General features: G+C 45.9%; 1 protein-coding gene across 1 annotated transcript in view; it reads right to left on the reverse strand.

Annotated features, from left to right (window-relative positions):
- The window catches only part of Cul5 (cullin 5), a 46,310-nt gene extending 38,129 nt beyond the window's left edge, over positions 1–8,181 (reverse strand). The window contains exon 1 of the mRNA XM_041638501.1: positions 7,706–8,181. Within this exon, the coding sequence (XP_041494435.1) occupies positions 7,706–7,729 (24 nt within the window). The 5' untranslated portion in view covers positions 7,730–8,181. The remainder of the gene's footprint in view (positions 1–7,705) is intronic.
- Between the last annotated feature and the right edge of the window lie 14,123 nt (positions 8,182–22,304).

A 22,304-nucleotide genomic window follows, 5' to 3' on the forward strand; every position in this document is an offset into this window, starting at 1 on the left:
AAACCTTTCAAAGACTACAGAATATGGCATTTAAAATGTTTAAGAAGTTAGGACTTTTCATGACATGAGACACATCTAGTCCTGGCAGCACCAATCTACTTCAAGAGGAAGATGGGCACCGAAGAGGCTCCTCGTGGAGTCTGTTAGCCATTTGGGCAAGAAACAGCTCTTGCCTCAACTGCTTAATGAACTGGACATGCAGGACCCGTAGAGAAATGACTAAAGGGTGAGACAATCCTTTGAGGTTCCTGCTTTATGAAAGTCTGCCAGACATTCTGCAAGACACAGAAAAAAGTGAGTAACAAACTGTCAATATAGGTGAAACTGTCTTTGAAATTTCCTGCTTCATGGGAAAGTCTGTTGGATATCATGGGCCTGTAGGCTGAAGATGGATGCCCCAATGGTACAGAAGAACTTTGGGTGACTGTCCAGACAGTGAGGTATCTGTCAATTCTAGAATTTTGAAATTTTCCTACAATGCACTTCCTGTTTACTTAGGTAATAAATATTATATTCTTCTGTAGTCTTTTTTTTAATATTTGTTTATTTATTATGTATACAATATTCTGTCCGCGTGTGTCTGCAGACCAGAAGAGGGCACCAGATCTCATTACAGATACAGTTTTCATTAGTTACAATAAAAGATAAAGCTAATATAAATAATGTAACTATAATTTTCGCTTGATACCTGTTTTGTTATATGTAATTTTACTATATTAAAACCTTCCTTTTTGTTTAAACAGAAAAGGGGAAAGGGTGTGAAAAGTCCTTCTGTCTATGTGTTGCTTTTATTGGTTAATGAATAAAGAACTGCTTTGAGCCTATAGCAAGGGCAGAACAGAACTAGGTGAGAAAAGCAAGGCTGTATGCTGGAAGAAAGAGGGCAGAGTCAGGGAGAAACCATGGATCTGCAGCCTGAGACAGATACTGGGAACTTTTAGCTGGTAAGCCACTGCCATATGGTGATACACAGATTAATGAAGATGGGTTAAATTAAAATGTAAGAGCTAGCTGATAAGAAGCTAATAGGCCAAGCAGTGTTTTAAATAATATAGTTTCTGTATGAATATTTCGGAGCTGAGCAGCTGGGTGTCTAAGAAACAAACAAGCGGCCCTCCTTCTTCCTACAATTATCGTCCTAATTTACCTCAAAGTTGTTTTCTTAACAGTGAGAACCTTTCACATCTGACACCAACTTTTGTTTTATTCTTCCTCTTGTTTCCTTAGATTCTGGGGTACTATCATGCAATAGTTCCAAGGTGCATCATCCATACACAATCCCAACACAACCTGCCACTTATTTCTCCATTCCTACCAAATTTATTCCTCATCACCACCATTAAGACTACTCAAGAGGCAGGATGGTGGCAGCGCACTCCTTTAATCCCAGCACTTGGGAGACAGAGGCAAGTGGATCTCTGTGAGTTGGAGGCCATCTTGGTCTACAAGAGTTAGTTCCAGAACAGGCTCCAAAGCTACACAGATTAAGAAAGTACTCAGAGGCTGGAACCATCAAGAGCCCTTGTTCTGGGGCTGGAGAGATGGCTCAGTGGTTAAGAGCATTGCCTGCTCTTCCAAAGGTCCTGAGTTCAATTCCCAACAACCACATGGTGGCTCACAACCATCTATAATGAGGTCTGGTGCCCTCTTCTGGCCTGCAAGCATATAAGCAGACAGAATACTATATACATAATCAATAAATATTTTAAAAAGCCTTTGTTCTTCCTAAGGACCCAGGTTCAGTTCTCATGGTATCTCATAACTCTAGTTCCAAGGGATCAAATGACCTCTTCTGACCTTCGTGAGCACTGGACTCACAGTACACCTACATGCACATAAAATATATCAAATAAAAGCAAACTTGAAAAAGATATTTTTTTAAGGGGGCTGGAGAGATGGCTCAGTGGTTAAGAGCATTGCCTGCTCTTTCAAAGGTTCTGAGTTCAATTCCCAGCAACCACATGGTGGCTCACAACCATTTGTAATGAGGTCTGGTGCCTTCTTCTGGCCTGCAGACATACACACAGACAGAATATTGTATACATAATAAATAAATAAATATTTAAAAAAAACCTGAAAAAAAGATATTTTTTTAAGGGAGATTTATGAAATTCCTTTGATCAAAGATTCAACAAGATGTAACCCATTTCTGGTACTGGGGAGTTTATCTCCCCATTATATGGTGGATCCATTGAAATTTCTGTCATATGAGTATATGTATAAATTTCAGGAAACTTCTATAGTAGTATGTTCCTGTATGACTTTCAAAAAGTCTTTAGTGTTAGTTATCACACCCATATTCCTTCAACTGTCCTGAGTCCCCTCCACTCCCTGGTCCTTACTAACTATATAAACTCTGTGGTTATATTCTAAATAAAACACAAGTACCTAAAGTTTAAAAGCTAATATCTACCTATAATAGAATGCATGCATGAATTAGGTTGCCTACCTCACTCAGGATGATTGTTTCTAGCTCTATTTTTTTTAATTTAGTTATTTATTAAAGATTTCTGTCTCTCTTCCCCGCCACCGCCTCCCATTTCCCTCCCCCTCCCCCAATTAAGTCCCCCCCCCCTCAGCCCGAAGAGCACTCAGGGTTCCCTGCCCTGTGGGAAGTCCAAGGAGAAAAAGATATTTTTTAAAAAGTACTTGGAAAACAGAGCAATGGCTCTGTTTTAGTAAGTATTTGCCTTACAAAAATGACAGAACCCGAGTTCAATCTTACAGAACCCACATTTAAAAAAAATAAATAAAAACAATAAACTGGTAATGGTGGCATTTGTATAATCCCAGTGCTGGTGCGTCCCTGAGGGTCCCTCCTAGGCTAACTGGCCAATTCTAGCCAAGTGAGAGTCACTGTGTCGAAGAACAAGGTGGAGAGCTCCTGGGGAATGAGACCTGAAGCTGACCTCTGGCTTCCACATTCATACATGTATGTATGCATATTCATACATGCACACCTGCAAACAGTACCCATTCTTCAAAATTCAGCTCCAATGCTCTCTTCATGATGGAGGTGGGTCTTGTAGCTTATCTGTTGCTTTCATTGGTTAACTAATAAAGAAAACTGCTTGGCCTGATAGGACAGAAAATTAGGTAGGCGGAGTAGACAGAACAGAATGCTGGGAGAAAGAAGCCGAGTCAGTCAGTCACCATGATTCTCCCACTCCAGACAGACGCAGGTTAAGACCTTTCCTGGTAAGCCACACCTCGTGGGGCTACACAGAATATTAGAAATGGGTTAGCTCAATATGTAAGAGCTAGCCAATAAGAGGGTGGAACTAATGGGCCAAGCAGTATTTAAAAGAATAGTTTCTGTGTAATTATTTCGGGTGTAAAGCTAGCCGGGGCTGGCTGCTCCTTTAACATCTTCACAACACTATTCCATCAGAAACTTTCTTCACCTGTGTAGCACCATTTCAGAAATGTCTGCCTTTGAGAAAACCATCAGTACCATCTTCTCTTTGAGTATAATGAACTCCCATAGAGCAAGACATTACACATGCCTTTGTATTCGTAACGGTACCTTGCATGTTGTTGTCCAATAAATAATTTTAATAATGAGTAAGTTCTAGACACTTAGAATTGGTAATTTATATTTTCATTTTCCTTCTCTTTCCAAATGACAAAAAATTTGTGATGAGAAAAAGCTAAGCTTCCTATTTAATCCTTTTTCAGTTTCTTGTTAAGAGTCAACTGGAAAGTTCTCAAATGATTGAACTACAGACAGTATCTAAGCAAGAAATTGATATGGTCAGATTGAGATCAGATCAGCACTAAGAGAAAAAAATAGTGAAATAGAATCAGATGGTGGTGATACACTCCTTTAATCCCAGCACTCAAAAGGTGGCAGAGCTAGATGGATTTGAGTTGAGGACAGCCTGGTCTACAGAGTTCAAGGTCAGCTAAGACTACACAGAGAAAACCTGTCTCAAAGGAAAAAAAATTAGTGAAATAGGAGTTAGGACTGTACCAGAAAAAAAAAATACAGAGAGAAAGTGCTGAAGATTCAATCCTGAGAAATAATTTGGATGTCAGTGAAAAACAGGTAATTGGGAAAGACAGTAAAATATGGAGAGCGAGGGGGGGGGGGAATCACACAAACAAGTAAGACAGCAGATGATGTGATCAACAATACCAGAAGAACAAAGGGCGCTTATCAAGAGAATCTGGGTTGTCAATCAGGATACTATCAATGCTTTTACACTTGATAGCTTCAAGATAACCACGAGGGTAAACTGAGGAAAAAGAGCTACAAAGCAGCCCATAGGCAAAGTCTGAGGCAGAAGCAGAGTACTGGCTACGTTTACAAAGGAGACACAAACTTTCTTATAAGTTAGAGAAGTGAGGGAAAAGGGAGACATGCCACCAAGTCTTGGGACAGCGAAGGCTAAAAAAGAACAGGTAGAAGGTGACTTGAAAAGCACAATACAGAGAAACCAGAAAAATGTGTGGTATGGCCAAGGGAATACAGGTCATAATTGGTAGGTAATGTGCTAAGAACTGAGGTGTGAAATTCAACTGCTTTGTTAACTGCTATTTGGAATAGAATAATCAACTGAAAAAGAAGGAAATGAGCCCAGATGACAACTGTGAAAGAAAAAGAACAAGCAGAATTAAGTTTCAGAAGTAATCTAAAATAGATGAAAGAGCACTATCACATTGCGAGAAATGTTCTACAGATAGACTATGCAAGTAAAAAAAAAACAAAAAACAGATAAAGTACCCAAGTAAAAGGGGTCAAATTGAACTCCCCTAGTCAGCTGATGTATGTCAAAATAAACTACACAGATCTTTCTATACCCAAAAGATTTCCAAGATCCAATAACAGTTCACTTGGTAAAAGAAAATACAAACTCAAATAAAATAAAATTCCAATATAAAACCATGTCTTAGAATTTCACATGAAGTTTCTTTTGTTTGGTTGGTTGGTTTATTGGTTTTATAGGACAGGGTTTCTCTGTGTAGCTTTGGAGCCTGTCCTGGAATTCACTCTAAAGACTAAAATGACCTTGAACTCGAGATCCTCCTGCCTCTGCCTCTCTTTAAAAGCTGAGCCGGTGGAGGCACACGCCTTTAATCCCAGCACTCGAGAGGCAGAGACAGGCGGATCTCTGTGAGTTCGAGACCAGCCTGGTCTACAGAGCTAGTTCCAGGACAGGCTCCAAAGCCACAGAGAAACCCTGTCTCAAATCAAAAAAAAAAAAAAAAAAAAAAAAAATTTAAAAGCTGGCCTCTTTGCCAGCTTTTAAAACAAAATTATGAACTGAGGATGGAGAGGGTGGATTGTACCTTATAGGCAGTCAAGCAGTGAACAAGTCAGAAGCTTGCAAAGAATCAGGAACCCAATATTTCTTAAACACACTTCAAGTAATCACATAAAAGTACTGTTTATGTGAACATGAGAGCATTAACATGGATTTTGAGAAATTTCTGAACTAATGCATTAGGATTATAGGCAGGGGTCCAGGAAGATGGCTCTGGGGTAAAGTGAGCTGGAGTCCTAGGAGCTGCATAAGGCTGGGAGGAGAGAACTGACTCCACAAAGCTGACCTCTGCTCTCCTACACCCATGCGAGGTACTCACGCACACACAGCAGCTTCAGGCAAACTGGGAAGTGAGCATGATCAAAATACACTATGCATATGAAATGCTCCAACATTAACAAAAATAAATTAAATTAGAACAAAAAACCTAGGGGCTGGCAAGATGGTACAGCAGATAAGACGCTCTTGCCAAGCAAGCCTGACAGTCCTGAATTTGACCTCCAGATCCCAGGTGGACTGGGAGAACCCTCAAAAATTGCTCTGACCTCCACAGGTGTGTGTCTGTACTCTCACACACACTATTATGATAAACAAGGCCAAGCAGAGTCAGTAATATCACTTCTGTGAATTAGTCTATAAATGTAATCTCAGCTGGTTCCAAATTCACTACTCAATTCAGTTTAGGCTAGAATTCATGGTCCTTCTGCCTCAGTGGCCGCTGTACTGACAACAACCCAAACCTCCAGGACCAGATTCAACTGTTTTCGTTTTGTTTGGTGGGGGGAGTGGTAGGGTTTCTCTGTGTAACAGCCCAGTCTGTCTATCCTGGAACTCACTTTGTAGACCAGGATGGCCTCGATCTCACAGAGAGCCACCTGCCTCTGCCACCTGAGTGCTGGGATTAAAGGCGTGTCCCACCACCGCCCAGCCGTTCTTATAGGTAGTTCTAGGGCTTTAGTGACTGTATATTAAATGCCATCACTGTTTAAGTATTTTACATAATTAATTTGATCATCACAACAGCGTTATGAAAAAATGGTACTAAGGTTCTGAAAGAAGAAACTTGGGCAGAGGTTAAGGAACTCAAAGTGATACAGCTCTTAAGAAACAAAAATCTGTTCGGCGGTAGTGGCCTTTAATCCCAGTACTTGGGAGACAGAGGCAGGTGGATCTCTTGTGAGTTCGAGGACAGCCTGGTGGTCTACAGAGCACGTTCCAGGACAGGCACCAAAAAGCTACAGAGAAATCTGTCTCGAAAAACACTAAAAGTGGTGGCACACGCCTGCTCTACAGAGCTAGTTCAAGGACAGCCAAGGCTACGCAGAGAAACCGCAGAGAAACCACGTCTTGAAAAAAATCAAGACATAGAAATTCAGGGAACCTAGGTCCTTATTAAAGGACTCCCCAGGGCGGTGATGCAGGTCTCAATCTCTGCAGACCGAGGCAGAAGGATTTCTGTGAGTTTGAGGCCAGCACGTTCTGGCAAAATGGAGATAAAGAGACCCTGTTTTTGGAGGGGGGTTGGGTTGGGGTGGGGTAGCGTTTTCTATTTTATTATTATTCATCCACGCAGCCTGAAAACAGTTTATTTTCCCTCAGATGATCACTACTCCCATTTCAGTTAGTACTTTTAGGATAGGATTCTTACTAAAAACACAAACATAACTCAATTCGCCCCATATCTTCCACAGTCCTTCGCTAACTTTTTAACAGAATCTGCTTCCCCCCCCCCCCCCATTTCCCCGTGCCTCTCTTGGGATTTAAAACTTTTCAATGTCTTCTTTGAGAAAAGAAACTTGCCTACAACCTAAAATGATGGTAGCACTTCATCCGGATGCCATCTGATGTATAAGGAGAGTCGGGTTGGAGAGACAGTTCAAGGAACAAAAAAGGGTGTAAATATGAAGTCAAGAATGAGAGAACTAGAGGGAAGGTGTAACATGCAAAAAAAGAAGAAAGGGGTTAGAATGGGAGGGAGGCACTGCATTCTGACTCGCATTTCCTGAAGAAAGAGGGAAACCAGAAATTAAGGAACTGGGGGGGAGAGGGGTCCCGTCATTGAAACCTTTTAGGTATCATTTTGTTGGGACTGTTCCTAAGATGTCTTTGACTCTCGCATCAGAAGAAACGGACCTTCCGAGTCACAATGGCTGGGCCGCGGAGGGCCCAGCGACACTGCTCTCGAGAGCTCGCAGCCTGGGTTGGTCCCCTCGAAAGCATCGCTCCGAGTCAGTCAGTCTGCGGTAGGAACCACCGGAGCCTCAGGACCCCCAGGCCAGGGCCCTGCGTCGGGGTGCTCGGGGACAGTCGCCCCGATTCCCCTTCTGGTAGACAACCCTGAAACACTCATATCTCGCTGCTCATTCCGAACCCGGCCCTCCCCGAGGAACTAAACGCCTCGGTGGTGAGCAGGAGCCCGGCAGGAGGCAGGGGCTTACCTTTAACAGATTAGACGTCGCCATGTTCCTTCAACTTGGACTCTCGCGAGACGCGGCGAGAATTGGCGGCGCTCCGGGCCAGGCCTCCTCGGGAGGCCGGAGTTCCCAGCAGGGCCCCGCGGGCTGCGGCCGAGACGCTGGGGGAGATGCTGAAGCTGCGTGCCGTCCGCGCCGAGCTCGTCCCCGGCACCCGTGCTTCCTCGGGGGTCCCCGCTACATGGTCACCGTGGCCTGCCCACGCGAGAGAACGTATGCAAAGACTCCAGGGGACGCGAGCGACGAACGATGAGAAGGGACCGTGAGCCGACCAGACCGGGAAGAGGTAGCAACTACCTCCTGGGCCTCCCACACTCGTCTCCGGGTGAGCCTCTGGGGTTGCACTCGCGGAGGCCGCCGGCAACGACTTTTAACTCGGCTGAGGCCTGCCACCTCGGGTTCCGTGGTGGCGTCACGTGACGCGGCGGGCGGGGGCTCGCTGGGGAGCAACCAAGGAGCGTGCGAGCCGCCGGGTCTGGAGGCCGGGCCGACGGTGCGAGCGCGCCCTCTATTGGCTGGAGCCGGCGCCGCCCCCACCCGCTAACCCCAGATCCAGGGATTAGATTAGCCCAGAGAAAACCCAAAAAAGAAAAACAAAACATTTGAGCGGGGCGGTGGTGGCGCACGCCTTTAATCGCAGCTCTCGGGAGACAAAGGCAGGCGGATCTCTGTGAGTTCGAGGCCAGCCAGGTCTACAAGAGCTACTTCCAGGACAGGTTCCAAAGCTACAGAGAAAACCCTGGCTTAAAAAAAAAAAAAAATTGTCCCTTGGACTTTCCACAAGGCAGGGAACCCTGATTGCTCTTCGGGCTGAGGAGGGAGGGACTTTATTGGGGGAGGGGGAGGGAAATGGGAGGCGGGGGGCGGGGAAGAGACAGAAATCTTTAATAAATAAATAAATTAAAAAAATTGTCTACTGCCATACCACCACCCTCAACGAGCCTGGTCTTGTCTGATCTGGGACGCTAAGCAGGGTCGGACCTGATTAGTACTTGGATGGGAGACCACCTGAGAATTTATAAAAAGAAAGAAAGAAAGAAAGAAAGAAAGAAAGCAAGCAGTGGTGTTAGTGGCATCTGCCTTCAATCCCAGCACTTGGAATACTGAGGCAGGTGGAACTCTGTTAGTTCAAGGCCAGGATAGCCAGATTTATACAAATAAATTCTGTCTTGGGAAAACAAACAAAAAAACGTTCTCTAATCTCTTCCCTCCTCCCTCATCAAACTTTCCTTGTTAGAAGTGTGTTTTTGCTTTCTCATCTGTTTCCTCTTTATCCATTACAGTATATATTAAAAATTTTCTCAAATATTGATGCATTGTATTTTGTATTAATTATATATTAGAATAACCTGGGGTGCTTTTTAAAAAACCAGACTTTCAGGCTCCACTCCATTTTATTTCATAAATAAAGAGATCTCAAATTGCCAGGCAGTAGTGGGGCTCACTTTTAATTCCAACACTTGAGAGGCAGAGGCAGGCGAATTTTGTCCCAGGCATTCCAGATAGCTTTGTTTGTTTAATTTTAGATGTCTTTCTAAATAGACTTGGATGGCAAGGAATTCTCTATGTAGACCAGGCACTAGAGTGCAGGGATTTTAAGTGTATGCCTCCAAAATAACCAAAAATTCCTTGTATCTGCTTTGGGCTGGGTGTGTTAGAGCAAGCCTTTAACTCCAGCGCTCTGGTGAGTTCCTACCAATCAGAGCTATACAGTAAGATGCTGTCTTAAGAAAATGGTGCTTAGTCGGGCGGTGGTGGCGCACGCCTTTAATCCCAGCACTTGGGAGGCAGAGGCAGGTGGATCTCTGAGTTCGAGACCAGCCTGGTCTACAAGAGCTAATTCCAGAACAGGCTCCAAAACCACAGGGAAACCCTGTCTTGAAAAACCAAAAAAAAAGAAAATGGTGCTCGAGATGGGATAAGATCTCCACTTCTCTTAGACATTGAGTGATTTACTTAACCACAGTAAATCTTGATTTCCTCATTGATGAAATTAGTATAAAAACATCTACATCTTAGAGCTATGGCAAAGGTTGATAAAGGCTAGAGAGATGGCCCTGTGGTTAAGAGCACTGACTGTTCTTCCAGAGGAGCTGGGTTTGATTTCCAGCAGCTACACGGGACTCACAAGTGGTTCCTGTCTGACCTCTACAGGCACTAGGCATGCGCATGGTACACAAATATACATCAAGCAAAAACACATAAAAGTTAAAAATTTTTAAACATTAAAATAATAATGATATAAAACGTAATGTTTAATTTGTTATACATATAGGCATTCAGTGTGATAAGATTTAAAGTGTGTGTTTACTATATGTAAGACATAGTTCTATATATTTTAATAGGTTAATACATTGAATGCTATAATTTGTTACTTCTTGCAGAGACCTTAAGTATTAATTAAACGTCACAGGTGAGAAGACCTGTGAAGGAAAAACAAAAATGCAGATGATACGGCCAGACGGACTAGTTAGCCACAGGCCAGCCAGGGTCCTCAAGGCCCTGACTGACAGGAAGAAATCCATGACCTGCCTGATACAGTTCTGCTCAGATCAGGACTAGTTAGCCACAGGCCAGCCAGGGTCCTCAAGGCCCTGACTGACAGGAAGAAATCCATGGCCTGCCTGATACAGTTCTGCTCAGATCAGGACTAGTCAGCCACAGGCCAGCCAGGGTCCTCAAGGCCCTGACTGACAGGAAGAAATCCATGGGTCTACTCAGTGCCGATTTTGATAAGCAAATAAGTGTGGAGAAATGGGAGAGAAAGAAAAGCAGAATGGTCCACATACTGTGGAAAGAGACAGAAAGGAAGACAGTGAGCGGTAGGCAGATGTTAGATGCCTACTTGCCACCTGGGGCTGTGGTGAAGGCCATGAAGAGTAGACCAAGGGGATGTCTGCTTGCTACGCAGGGCCACAGTGATGTCTGGGCTGGGCCACTGCCAAGGGCCATGTATGGGTCCCTAGTCCTACAGCAGCCAGGGTCTGTGCTGATATACATGGCTCCTGTTGCCATGGAGGGCCATGCTGATACCAGCAGCTTGAGCCACCACCTGGGACCCTGTTGAAGATCCCTGGGCCATGCTGCTGCTGAAGCCATGCTAGTCTGGGTGGCCTTCGCCGCTACCTGGGGCCATGATGACAGCCAGACCTGGGCTGCTGCCAGGGATCATGTCTGAGTCCACGATCCTATTACAGCCAAGGTTTGTGTTGATATCCTTGACCCAAGTTGCCACCAAAGGCCACATAAAGCCTGGGGTCTAGGTAGCAACCTGTGGCCTTTTTGGTATCTGGGGGCCACGCTGCTGCTGGGATCATTCTGATCTGAGTGGCCAGGGCTACCACCTGGAGCTACAATGTCTATGGGGGTCTAGCTGCTGCCTAGGGTGTTGAAGTCTGTGGTCCAGGTTACCAATAGAGCCCATGGGATCTGGATCACAGGCCTGCAGCCTTGTTGGAATTTGGGGACCATGCTGCAGTAGGGGTCATACAAATCTGGTTGACCTGTGCTTCTACCCAGGGCCAGGCTGCTGCTGAGGACCATGTCTGAGTCCAGGACCCTAAGCAACCAGGGTCTGGATTGACATATGTGGCTCCTGTTGTCACCGAGCACCATGAGGATGCCCAGGGTCAGGTCTACCACCTGAGTCCAGGTTGATATCCGAGTGCCATAGGGACATCCGGGCCATAGCTGTAGCTGAGGGCCATGTTTGGGTCTGTGACCCTGCTGCAGCCAGGGGCTGTGCTAATTATTGTCCGAGGCTCCTTTTACCATAGAAAGCCATGCAGATACCTGAGGTCTAAGGCCATGTTGTTGTCTGAAGGCCACACTGCTGCGTGACCCATGCCAATCTGAGTGGCCTGCACTGCTACCAGGGGCAATGGTGACATCCAGATCGGGCTGCTGCCTAGGTATGATCCTACTGTGGCTGGGGTCTGTGCTGAAATCTGAGTCCTATATTGCCACCAAAGGTCACATAGAAGCCCAGGATTGGGGCCACAACCTGAGGCCTTCGTGGTGTCCAGGAGCTATGCTGCCACCAGAACCACTCTGACCTGAGTGGTCAGTGCTTCCACCCAGAGCTAGGATGTTGTCCAGGCCCAAGCTGGTGCCAAGGGCCATGTCTAGGTCTGTGTAGCCCATGTCTCTTCGGGGAGAGGGGACTTAGGAACCAGAAGAAATCAAGAAGAGTATGCTGTGTTCTCCCTTTGCTGGTCCAGAGAAAGTTGGCCTTGCCTCTTGCTGGACACTGGAACAGGAGAGCTGGCCCCACCCTGCACCACAGGCAAGTGTCAACCAGTTCTGAGGGCTTAAGCTTGGGTAGCTGACCCCGCCCCCTCACCTGGCCTGGACTGACCAGCTCAGCTACCACCCAGGCCCACCCTAGCGTCTAGCCCATCTAGGACCTGCTGGAAATCGTGGAAGAACTGCTCCTGTGGAGCAGTACCAGCAGGATCTCCAAGACTTGGGGTGGCCATGGGATATCCCAGAGGAGTTCTGGTGATGAGGGTTTACCAAAAACCACAGACCTTAACCAGACCAGTGACTCACTGAATGAATATTTGCAAGGAAAGCTGATGGACAAAAGGCCCCCAGTGCCACCAACTGATAGGACAAAAGGTACCCGAGACCCCCAATGCCACCAGAGCAAACGAAGAGGTGTTGGAGAGGTGGGGGAAGAAGCAAAGAGGATTTTTATTTTGGGGGGGGTTGGGGGAGGGGTTCATGGTTTTTCTTTGTTTGGTTGGTTGGTTTTTATTATTTTTTTTTTGGCTTGTTTTCTTGCTTTGTTTTTGCAGGGGTAAGGGGAAGATATGGGGGGACCAGAAGGTGAGTGTAATTGGGGGTGCACAATGTGAATCTCCCAAAGAATCAATAAAGAAGTTAATTTTTTTTATATTTATTTATTTATTTATTATGTATACAATATTCTGTCTGTATGCCCAAAGGCCAGAAGAGGGCACAAGACCTCATTACAGATGGTTGTGAGCCACCATGTGGTTGCCGGGAATTGAACTCAGGACCTTTGGAAGAGCAGGCAATGCTCTTAACCTCTGAGCCATCTCTCCAGCCCCAAAGAAGTTAATTTTAAAAACGAAAAGAAAGAAGAGAAAGAAATAGAGATGGACCAGAGAGGTGATTCAGGGGTGAAGAACACACCTGGCTCTTAGGGAGGGCCTCTTAAATTCTGTTCCCAGCATACATGTTGAGTGGCTCACAACTGTAACGCCAGTTCTGTGGGAATCTAATACTTCTGGCCTTGAAAGGCTCTGGCACTCACAAGCATACACACACACACAGGTACACATGCACGTAATTAAAAATAAGCCCTTTTAAAAATGAAAGTGGGAAAATTCCCAGAATTAAGTTCTTTAGGAAGAAATAGGATGGCACTTGGTGCCCCGGCATACGAGGCACCGCATTTTCTAGGGTAGTGAGGAGTAACTGTTGTGTGACTCCTCTTCAGGGAACCTGAACAAACATCCGTTTCCCCACTAGAGTGCTGACGAGAGACCAAAGAAGAGTCCACCCCAGTGCATCACTGAAAAGCTCACCCCAGCATGGGGGAGGACTCACAAAAGATGCGCCCTCGAATCTCCCTGGGCAGCTGGCTGGAGGTTTTCCTTCAGCAGTGGTTACTGCCATCACTGTATCTTTAGCCGTGGGGATTCATCGATATAATGTTCATTTTACTGGTAAGTTGTCGTGTGATGGTTAAGCTTGTTAGGAACAGAGATTGTAGAAGCCTTATTTCCTCTAAGAAGGGCCCCCTCACTGCAGCAAGGGGGAAGAAAAACAGCAACCTCCTAAGAGAATTGAGAAGATTGTCTTTGAGGGCATATAGAAGGGAAACCAATTCCAAGCAAGGTTATCAGTGTTTTTGTCTCACAACATAAAAATACCTGCAGTGGCCGGGCAATGGTGGTACATGTCTTTAACCTCAGCACTCGGGAAGCAGAGGCAGGCAGATCTATGTGAGTTCGAGGCCAGCCTGGTCTACAAGAGCTAGTTCCAAGACAGAGAAACCCTGTCACGGGGAAAAAAAAAATCCTGCAGTGGTGTGATGTTTTATTTAAGAATGATCCTCATAGACTCCTGGATTTGAATGCTTGGTTACTAGGGAGGGGCACTATTAGGAGGGTTGGCCTTGTTGGAGTAGGTGTGGCCTTGTTGGGTGAAGCGTGTGAGGGTGGGCTTTGTCCAGTGGCATACTCCCTCCTGCCGCCTGATGATCCAGATATAGAATATAGAACCCTCGACTCCACCTCTAGCAACCACATCTGCCGGTGTACCACCACGCTTCCCACCATGATGATAATGGACTAAACCTCTGAACCTGTGAGCCAACCCCAATTCAGTGTGTTGGCATGGTCATGGCATCTCTTCACAACAATAAAAACCCTGAGCAAACTAACTAAGACATTTGGGAACAGGAAGCTGGAAGCTCAGCCTCAGGCAGCTCATCCATAGAGAGAAAGTCCAGGCAGAAACTGACTGCCTCAACCCCCTTGGGACTTTCCACTGGATATTTGTAAGCACTAGACATGATGTTCTCTATCTGCTGCTCTTTGCTCTTTCACTTGGAAGCCTTTACTTTAGACGCCCTGCTCTGTCCAGGACGGTCACTTGGGAACTCCAGCTGACAGCTCCAGTGGGGTTTGCACAGTTGATACCTGCTGCATGTCTGTAAGCCTGGATTTGACGAGTTATCTTTTTTAAAAAATATTTATTTATTATGTATACAGCAGACCTCATTACAGATGGTTGTGAGCCACCATGTGGTTGCTGGGAATTGAACTCAGGACCTTTGGAAGAGCAGGCAATGCTCTTAACCACTGAGCCATCTCTCCAGCCCCGACGAGTTATCTTTTGTGTGCTTTCTCAGGTGGATTACTTCAGTTATCTCTGCTGGATGTTTTGCTGTCTACTTCTTTCTATTTTACTTCTGCTTGCTGTGTATTTAATAAACTCACTCATTCAAAATGGAAAGTGTGGCTGTCGTAGATCATTCTGAACCATACAGAGCAGGGGTTTCTGCACCGTCGAGTGTATATAACCTTTGAGCTCTCAAAATTTTGCTTCCTAGGACAGGAACCAAAAGCTACGGAGAAACCCTGTCTCGAAAAATCAAAAAAAAAAAATTTGCTTCCTGAGTCTCATTAGCCTCCCTCCTCTCTTTAGGAAGAAGTGTTTCAATAAGGAGGAAGTAGCTACACAATGTGCCATCCTTTCCTCTGGCTTACATTCTTTCCATCCTCTTATATGATGTTCCCTGAGTGTGTGTGTGTGTGTGTGTGTGTGTGTGTGTGTAGGGGTGGATACTATAGGTACCTGATTATTTCCTTCCATTGGTCGCTGAGCACTGGACCACTCTGCCACAGCAACAGTTATTCTCAGGAGGCTAACTAGCTGGTTAATGAGTCTCTGCAATAACTGCAAGAAAAAAAAACCCTCCAAGACAAAGCAGGCTGACAGCAGCAGTAATTATGTGTATAGTCACAGATGTTGAGAAGACAATTTATTTTTTTTTAATTTTTTTAAATTTATTCATTTATTTATTATGTATACAATATTCTGTCTGTGTGTATGCCTGCAGGCCAGAAGAAGCACCAGACCTCATTACAGATGGTTGTGAGCCACCATGTGGTTGCTGGGAATTGAACTCAGAACCTTTGGAAGAGCAGGCAATGCTCTTAACCACTGAGCCATCTCTCCAGCCCGAGAAGACAATTTAATAGGCATATAATACTCATTTGACAACACAGTTGCAATTGCTGCCCCACTGGGGCCTAAGACCTTCCCAGACATTGGCTTTTTGTCCTGGCTTATGGCACTACGTGTGAATTTTCTCCCGTGGAGCAGACTTTAAATCCATTTGGAAAATAGTTGTTTACACTCATAACAGCCATGCCACTACACACCAAAGAACACACATCATCTCTTAGGGTAGCATGAAGATCCATGCCAAGCGCCAGGCAATGGTATCGCATACTTTTAATCCCAGAATTCGAGAGGCAGAGGAAGGCAGATCTCTGAGTTTGAGGCCAGCCTAGGCTACACAGAAAAACCCTATCTTGAAAAATAAAAAACAGAACAAAAGATCCAAACCAAGCAAGAAGATCTTCCCCCAGCATCTTACGTATTCCACTCAGGTATGAAAGCTAGGAGGGAGTTTTGTGTTCAGTGTCAGGCCGATTTCCCTTACATCCTTTCAGACAAAGCGTGGAGTGTCTTCAGAAATAAGAACTTACAGTCAGTGGTAAGACTTGGGGTGGGGTAGGGATATTCCAGGACCTCCCTGACCAACAACTCCTAGGGAGGTAGTTCACCCTTAGCCATGGCCATTTGCCTCCAAACCTTCCTGACTGGATGCAATATCCGCTGTAGCCTGCTTTGTATTAGTTGTCTTGTCAAAAGAGCGTAACTTAGTTGGTGGAGTTCTTGCTCAGCATGCACATAAACAAGGAAGAGGTGCTGCCAACCTGCAGTCCCAGCACTTAGGAGGCAGGGGCAGAGGATCAGAAATTCAAGATCATCCTCAACTAGTAGTGAGTTCAAGGCCAGTATGGGCTAAGACAGTCACAGACAGACACGGGGTTAGTGTAGTAGTTAATCTTGTCTACTTGAGCCGGGCGGTGGTGGCGCACGCCTTTAATCCGAGCACTCGGGAGGCAGAGGCAGGCGGATCTCTGTGAGTTCGAGACCAGCCTGGTCTACAAGAGCTAGTTCCAGGACAGGCTCCAAAGCCACAGAGAAACCCTGTCTTGAAAAACCAAAAAAAAAAAAAAAAGCTAGTTCCGGGACAGGCACCAAAGCTAGATCTAATGGGACTATCCTAGAAACCTGGGACCAGCCTCATTCAGTCTCTGTGGCTCCTCCCAGACCTTCTCACCCCGCCCCCTCCCCTAACCCTCTCCTTCCCAGGGGCTGGGCTTCCCTTCCCTCAGCCAGCTTCAGATCCCTAGTGACTCAGCCTCTCTTGGTCTCTTGGTTCCCATACACTCCATGTGTCTGTCCCATTGGCCTCCTCTTCCTCCTCACTTCTCTGGCACTCTCCCTGCCCCTCTTCTCTCACAGCCCCGTCAGTCTCAACCCTCCCACACACCTCTGAACTTTCCCTCATGTCTTAAGAGGAGTGGCCATGTTCTCGATGCCACTCACTGGCTAGGATGGGTTGTACCCATACTGTGAGCCTCTCCTTGAGAGCTTGTGTCAGGGTGTTCTGTCACTCTGATGAGGAAAGTAACTTAGCTGAGTAGAGAGGCCTGAAAAACACTATCCCATCCAGCCACACTATCCCATCCAGCCCTACATAATCCACAGCCATTTTCATGAGTCCTTCAGCCTCCTTGCTGGGCTGGTGGCGGTTCCACTGTGCTTCTCCTCACCTGATGGTCTCTGTAGGGCAGGCCTGGCTGCTTGACTTGGCTCAAATCAAAGGAGGACCAGGGTTCACTCTTACCTGCCTCAGTCATAGTCATGGTCATGCATTTGGATCTCTTTCCTTCATCAAAATAGATATATATTTCCTCTTTAATATATAATATAAATATTTTAAAAGGTTTATTTATTTATTGGTTTTTTTGAGGCAGGGCTTCACTGTAGCTTTGGAGCCATCTGGCCTTGAACTCACAGAGATCCTCCTGCTTCTGCCTCCTGAGTGCTAGGATTAAAGGCGTGTGCCACCATGGCCCAGCTATTTATTTATTATGTATGCAGTGTTCTGTATGCATGTATCCCTACAGGCCAGAAGAGGGCACCAGATCTCATTACAGATGATTGTGAGCCACCATGTGTTTGCTGGGAATTAAACTCAACCTCTGGAAGAACAAGCTGAAGATTCTATTGATTGCTTTCCTTCCCTACTTGAAACTGAAGATCATCAGTTGATAGGATGTTGTGAAATTTAAGCAGAAAGGAGAAAAGATAACACATTACTGTGTTCAGTGGTGGGAAAGTAAAGGGACTAAGGACGTTGGTTCACTTGACAAGGACAATTCTTTCTGCTTTGACTTCAAGGTCTTCTCCAAAGGTCCAGGATCACACAAAAGTCACAGGCAAGTACAGCAGAGCCTGAAGAAGCAAATGTTTCCAGAACTAACTCTTAACAGTGGAGTAAGAAACCAGTCGGGGGCCGGGCAGTGGTGGTGCCCACCTTTAATCCCAGCACTCAGGAGGGGGCAGGGCGGTGGTGGCGCACGCCTTTTATCCCAGCACTCAGTAGGCAGAGGCAGGAGGATCTCTATGAGTTCAAGACCAGCCTGGTCTACAAGAACTAGTTCCAGGACAGGCTCCAAAACTTCAGCGAAACCCTGTCTCGAAAAAAGAAATAAAATAAAATAAAACAAAAAAAAAAGCCAGTGGGTAGTACCCTAATTCATAGTCTTCTGGAATATAATTCTTTTTTTTTTTTTTTTTTTTTTTTTTTTTTTTAATATTTATTTATTTGTTATGTATACAATATTCTGTCTGTGTGTATGCCTGCAGACCAGAAGAGGGCACCAGACCCCATTACAGATGGTTGTGAGCCACCATGTGGTTGCTGGGAATTGAACTCAGGACCTTTGAAAGAGCAGGCAATGCTCTTAACCTCTGAGCCATTTCTCCAGCCCCTGGAATATAATTCTTATAGTATATAGGTATATATATATATATGGTGTAGTTGTGAGCTTCTCAAAGTGATTACCAGAGGACTCACTGGATTTGATTCCTTTTGTTCATGCTAGTCACCTTGGTATCACACCTCTGAGGGTGTTAATAATTCCTCATTTGTTCCTGCTAACTGAGTTATTTCCCAAATTACCCACTTATATCACAACTCTCTGTCTCAAACACTGCCTTAAAACAAAACACTTTACTGGGCTGGGAAGAAACTCATTGGCTAAAAGCTTTTGTCACACAAGCCCGGTTGCCTAAGTTTGGCTCTCTGGAACCCATTGTTTGATTGGGGGCTTTACGCCAGCCCCCTAGCATACATGTATACAAAGAATCTGAGCCGGGTGGTGGTGGCGCACGCCTTTAATCCCAGCACTCAGGAGGCAGAGGCAGGCGGATCTCTGGGAGTTCGAGGCCAGCCTGGTCTACAAGAGCTAGTTCCAGGACTGGCACCAAAGCTACAGTGAAACCCTATCTCGAAAAACCAAAAAAAAAAAAAAAAAAGAAAAGAAAAAATAGAATCTGGAATGTTTGGTCAGAAGTGTCACCTCAATCCCTCTCCATTTCAAACCCCCTCCCCTGGGAGTTGCCAGACTCTACCTCCAAGAAAGCCAGCCAAACGATGATCCCTCTCCAGGGAGGGTCAAGACCACCCTCATAGGCTATTTATTTATTTATTTATTTTTGGTTTTTCGAGACAGGGTTTCTCTGTGGCTTTGGAGCCTGTCCTGGAACTAGCTCTGTAGACCAGGCTGGTCTCGAACTCACAGAGATCCGCCTGCCTCTGTCTCCCGAGTGCTGGGATTAAAGGCGTGCGCCACCATTGCCTGGCCCTCATAGGCTATTTAAATGGCTCCCCAGAGAACCAACACGTGGTTTCCCTTTTACCTATCCCTGTTTTCCCAGTGCTACCCAGGAGTGCTGGTATCCATTAAACCTTGGTTTCTTCTAATTCGGTTTGATTTGGTCTGATTTGTATTATTGCATTGGCAGAGAGGTTTGTCATTTTTGAAGAAAAAAAAACTTAATGCCCTGTAGAAGTTGGACATGATAATACATAACTGTAATATTTGTTCTCCTACCACCAAATGGGAAGCAGACAGGCAAATCCCTTGGAGTTCAAGGGCCAGATAGCCTGAAGTATGAAGCACAATAAGCAAAACAAGAAAGACCATGCCTGAAGCAAGGTGGAAGGAGAGGATGGACTCTCAAGGTTGGTTGTCCTCTGATATAAGCACCATGGCACATATGTACCTACAACCAATCACAGACATACACATCTCAGGAATGAATCTTAATTGAAATATTAGCACATTAATGACCCACTACACAGATATTGAAATCAGTCACTAAGAATTATGACTTGGAGACAATGATAATGGTGTCCAATCCTAATTCCATTAAGGAAGGAATAAAGGCATATTGCCGCGCACTGCACCCCCGTGTCTGCGCTCTGTGCGCTGGCACCCAGTTACCGAGCTTCGGGCAAGGGGCAGTGATGGAGGAAGGTCACTGGCTAATAAAGAAACTGCCTTGGCCCATTGGATAGGCCAGCCTTTAGGTGGGTGAAATAAACAGAACAGAATGCTGGGAGGAAGAGGAAGTGAGCTCAGACTCGATAGCTTTCCTCTCTGGGGCAGATGTGATGAAGCTCTGACCCAAGATGGACATAGGCTAGAATCTTCCCGGTGAGTGCACCTCGGTGCTACACACATTAATAGAAATGGGCCAGGCAGTGTTTATATGAATACAGTTTGTGTGTCATTATTTCGGGGTATAAGCTAACCAGGCGTCTGGGAGCAGGGCGGCAGGAATGCCACCTGCAGCTCTTACTACGGGGCAGGAGGTTAAAATACACAGACGCACACAGACAGAGAGACAGCGACACGGGTCATCTTTGAATTCCCCAAGAATGCCCCCTTTATTATGTTCAGGGGCAGATTATATAGAGATAGCCAGGCCCCAGCCAAACCCACCAGAAACCACTCTCCTGCCATCAGGAACTCCTGAAGGTCTCGTGCTCAGAGCAGCTGTAGACACTCAGATCCAGGGATTACAAGAAATTCAGGATCTGGGGTCTCACTGATCCCAACAGCATATGACCTGGAAGGGTCTGTACATGACTGAAAATAGGAGTTAATGGATAGTTATTCCATTAAAACTCAAAGTGAAATTTTAAAAAACGAGATTTGTTTTTCTTTTTCTTTTTCTTTTTTTTCTTAAGACAATGATGATCATTGAGCTGGGTGTGGTGGCACATGCCTATAACTTGGGAAGCTGAGGCAGAAGGATTCTGGGGTTGAGAGCAACCGGAGCTACAAAGGAAAACTCAGTCCCACAACAAAATGGTTTTGTTTTGGTTCAACAGAAGGGGGCAGATAATGTGACCTGGAAGTGGCAGTGGAAAGGGAAGAAGTCCCAGGAGCAACTCCAAGCCTGGTGCTGTATGGAGATGCTGACAGAGCAGCAACTTGGAGGTACCCAGACTTCACCTAATACATTGCAAGAATTTGCAGTTACCAGCCTCAGAAGGTGGAGAAAGGAACCTAATATTGGAAGGGAGATTGTGTAGATCGGATGGCGACCATGGCTGCTTGACAAAGTTCCAGCACTTCAACATTGCAGGCTGTTAGTATTCAGGCATCTGTACTGGCCTGCCCTTGGGGTCCTGATAGAAGATGTCCTCAGCTGCATCCCCCTAAGAACACCCCCTGTGCACATTCCCTACAGTCTCTTTTAAAAGGTGGGTCTTGCCCACCTCCAGTCTCTTTCTCTCCCTCGTTTTCTTCCGCCACTCTTGTCCCTAGGAACAAGTCCCTGCCCCCCTCACACCCCTTTCCCTATTCCCTTCTCTGCCTCTTCTCTCTCCTCTTCCAATAAACCTCCCATGTGAGCCCTGTTGTAAGGCATGACTCCTTCCCACAGACTTTAAATTATGACACAGACCATACTTCTCCAGCACCTTTTTACTTTCATTTTGAATGATTCTCAATAGAATCATTTCCTTTGGGAAATCTGTGTGGGCTTTGGTAAAGGACAAAAATATATACAATGGTAGCTGTTGTTCTTTTTTTAAAAATGCTGCAAGATCCCAATGGCAGTAGGCAGCAGAAATGCTGTAGGTCCCAAATGGTGGCAGCGGGCCATGGGAGCAGCCAGTCCCAGGCAGAAATGGCTGCCGGTCACAGAGTGGCGGCCTGAGCGGTGGCGGCGGGCCATGTGGGAGCAGCCAGTCCCAGGCAGAGACAGCTACTGGTCCCAGAGCAGTGGTGGCGGGCCATGTGGCAGCAGGCAGTGGGCCCCAGGCAGAGACGGCTGCTGGTCCCCGAGCAATGGCTGGTTCCAGGCAGGGAGGCACACGGCAGGCAGGCAGAAGACAGAAAACATGGATAGACACGACATGCAGGGTGAGGTTGAATGTTTATTCAGGGGGTTATGGAGGAGGAAGGGTGAAGGGGGGGACAGAGAGAGAGAGAGAGAGAGAGAGAGAGAGAGAGAGAAGAGGAGAAAGAGAGAAGGGGGGAAGCAGAGAAGTGGGGAGAGAGGCAGAAGCAAAGCTGCCTCTCCGAGAGGAAGATGGAAAAGAGAGCGAGCTCAGGCCGGAAGCTGAAGATCAGCCTGCCTCAGTGGATGGGGAGGGGAATGGGTGTGGCTTGTCTCTTAAAGGGACCAAAACCATAACATTCCCAGGTCTTCCTTATAATAAAAAGCAGGCATGTCAAGGAAGCAGAAAAGGAAGGGCCCAAGATGGCAGCGGGCAGGTCAGAGGTATTGGGAGTGGGCGAGGCTTGTCCCTTAAAGCGACAGGAAAGCACAACAGTAGCGTATCTAAACAAAATAATTTTTTAGAAAAAAAATCCTGGCCACTGCGGAACCAGAAATTGCATTGTGCCTGTCTAGTTACACC

The sequence above is a fragment of the Microtus oregoni genome, unplaced genomic scaffold (genome assembly GCF_018167655.1).
Source record: "Microtus oregoni isolate MIOR12 unplaced genomic scaffold, Mior012 000055F_ref0000237, whole genome shotgun sequence".
Taxonomy (NCBI): Eukaryota; Metazoa; Chordata; class Mammalia; order Rodentia; family Cricetidae; genus Microtus; species Microtus oregoni.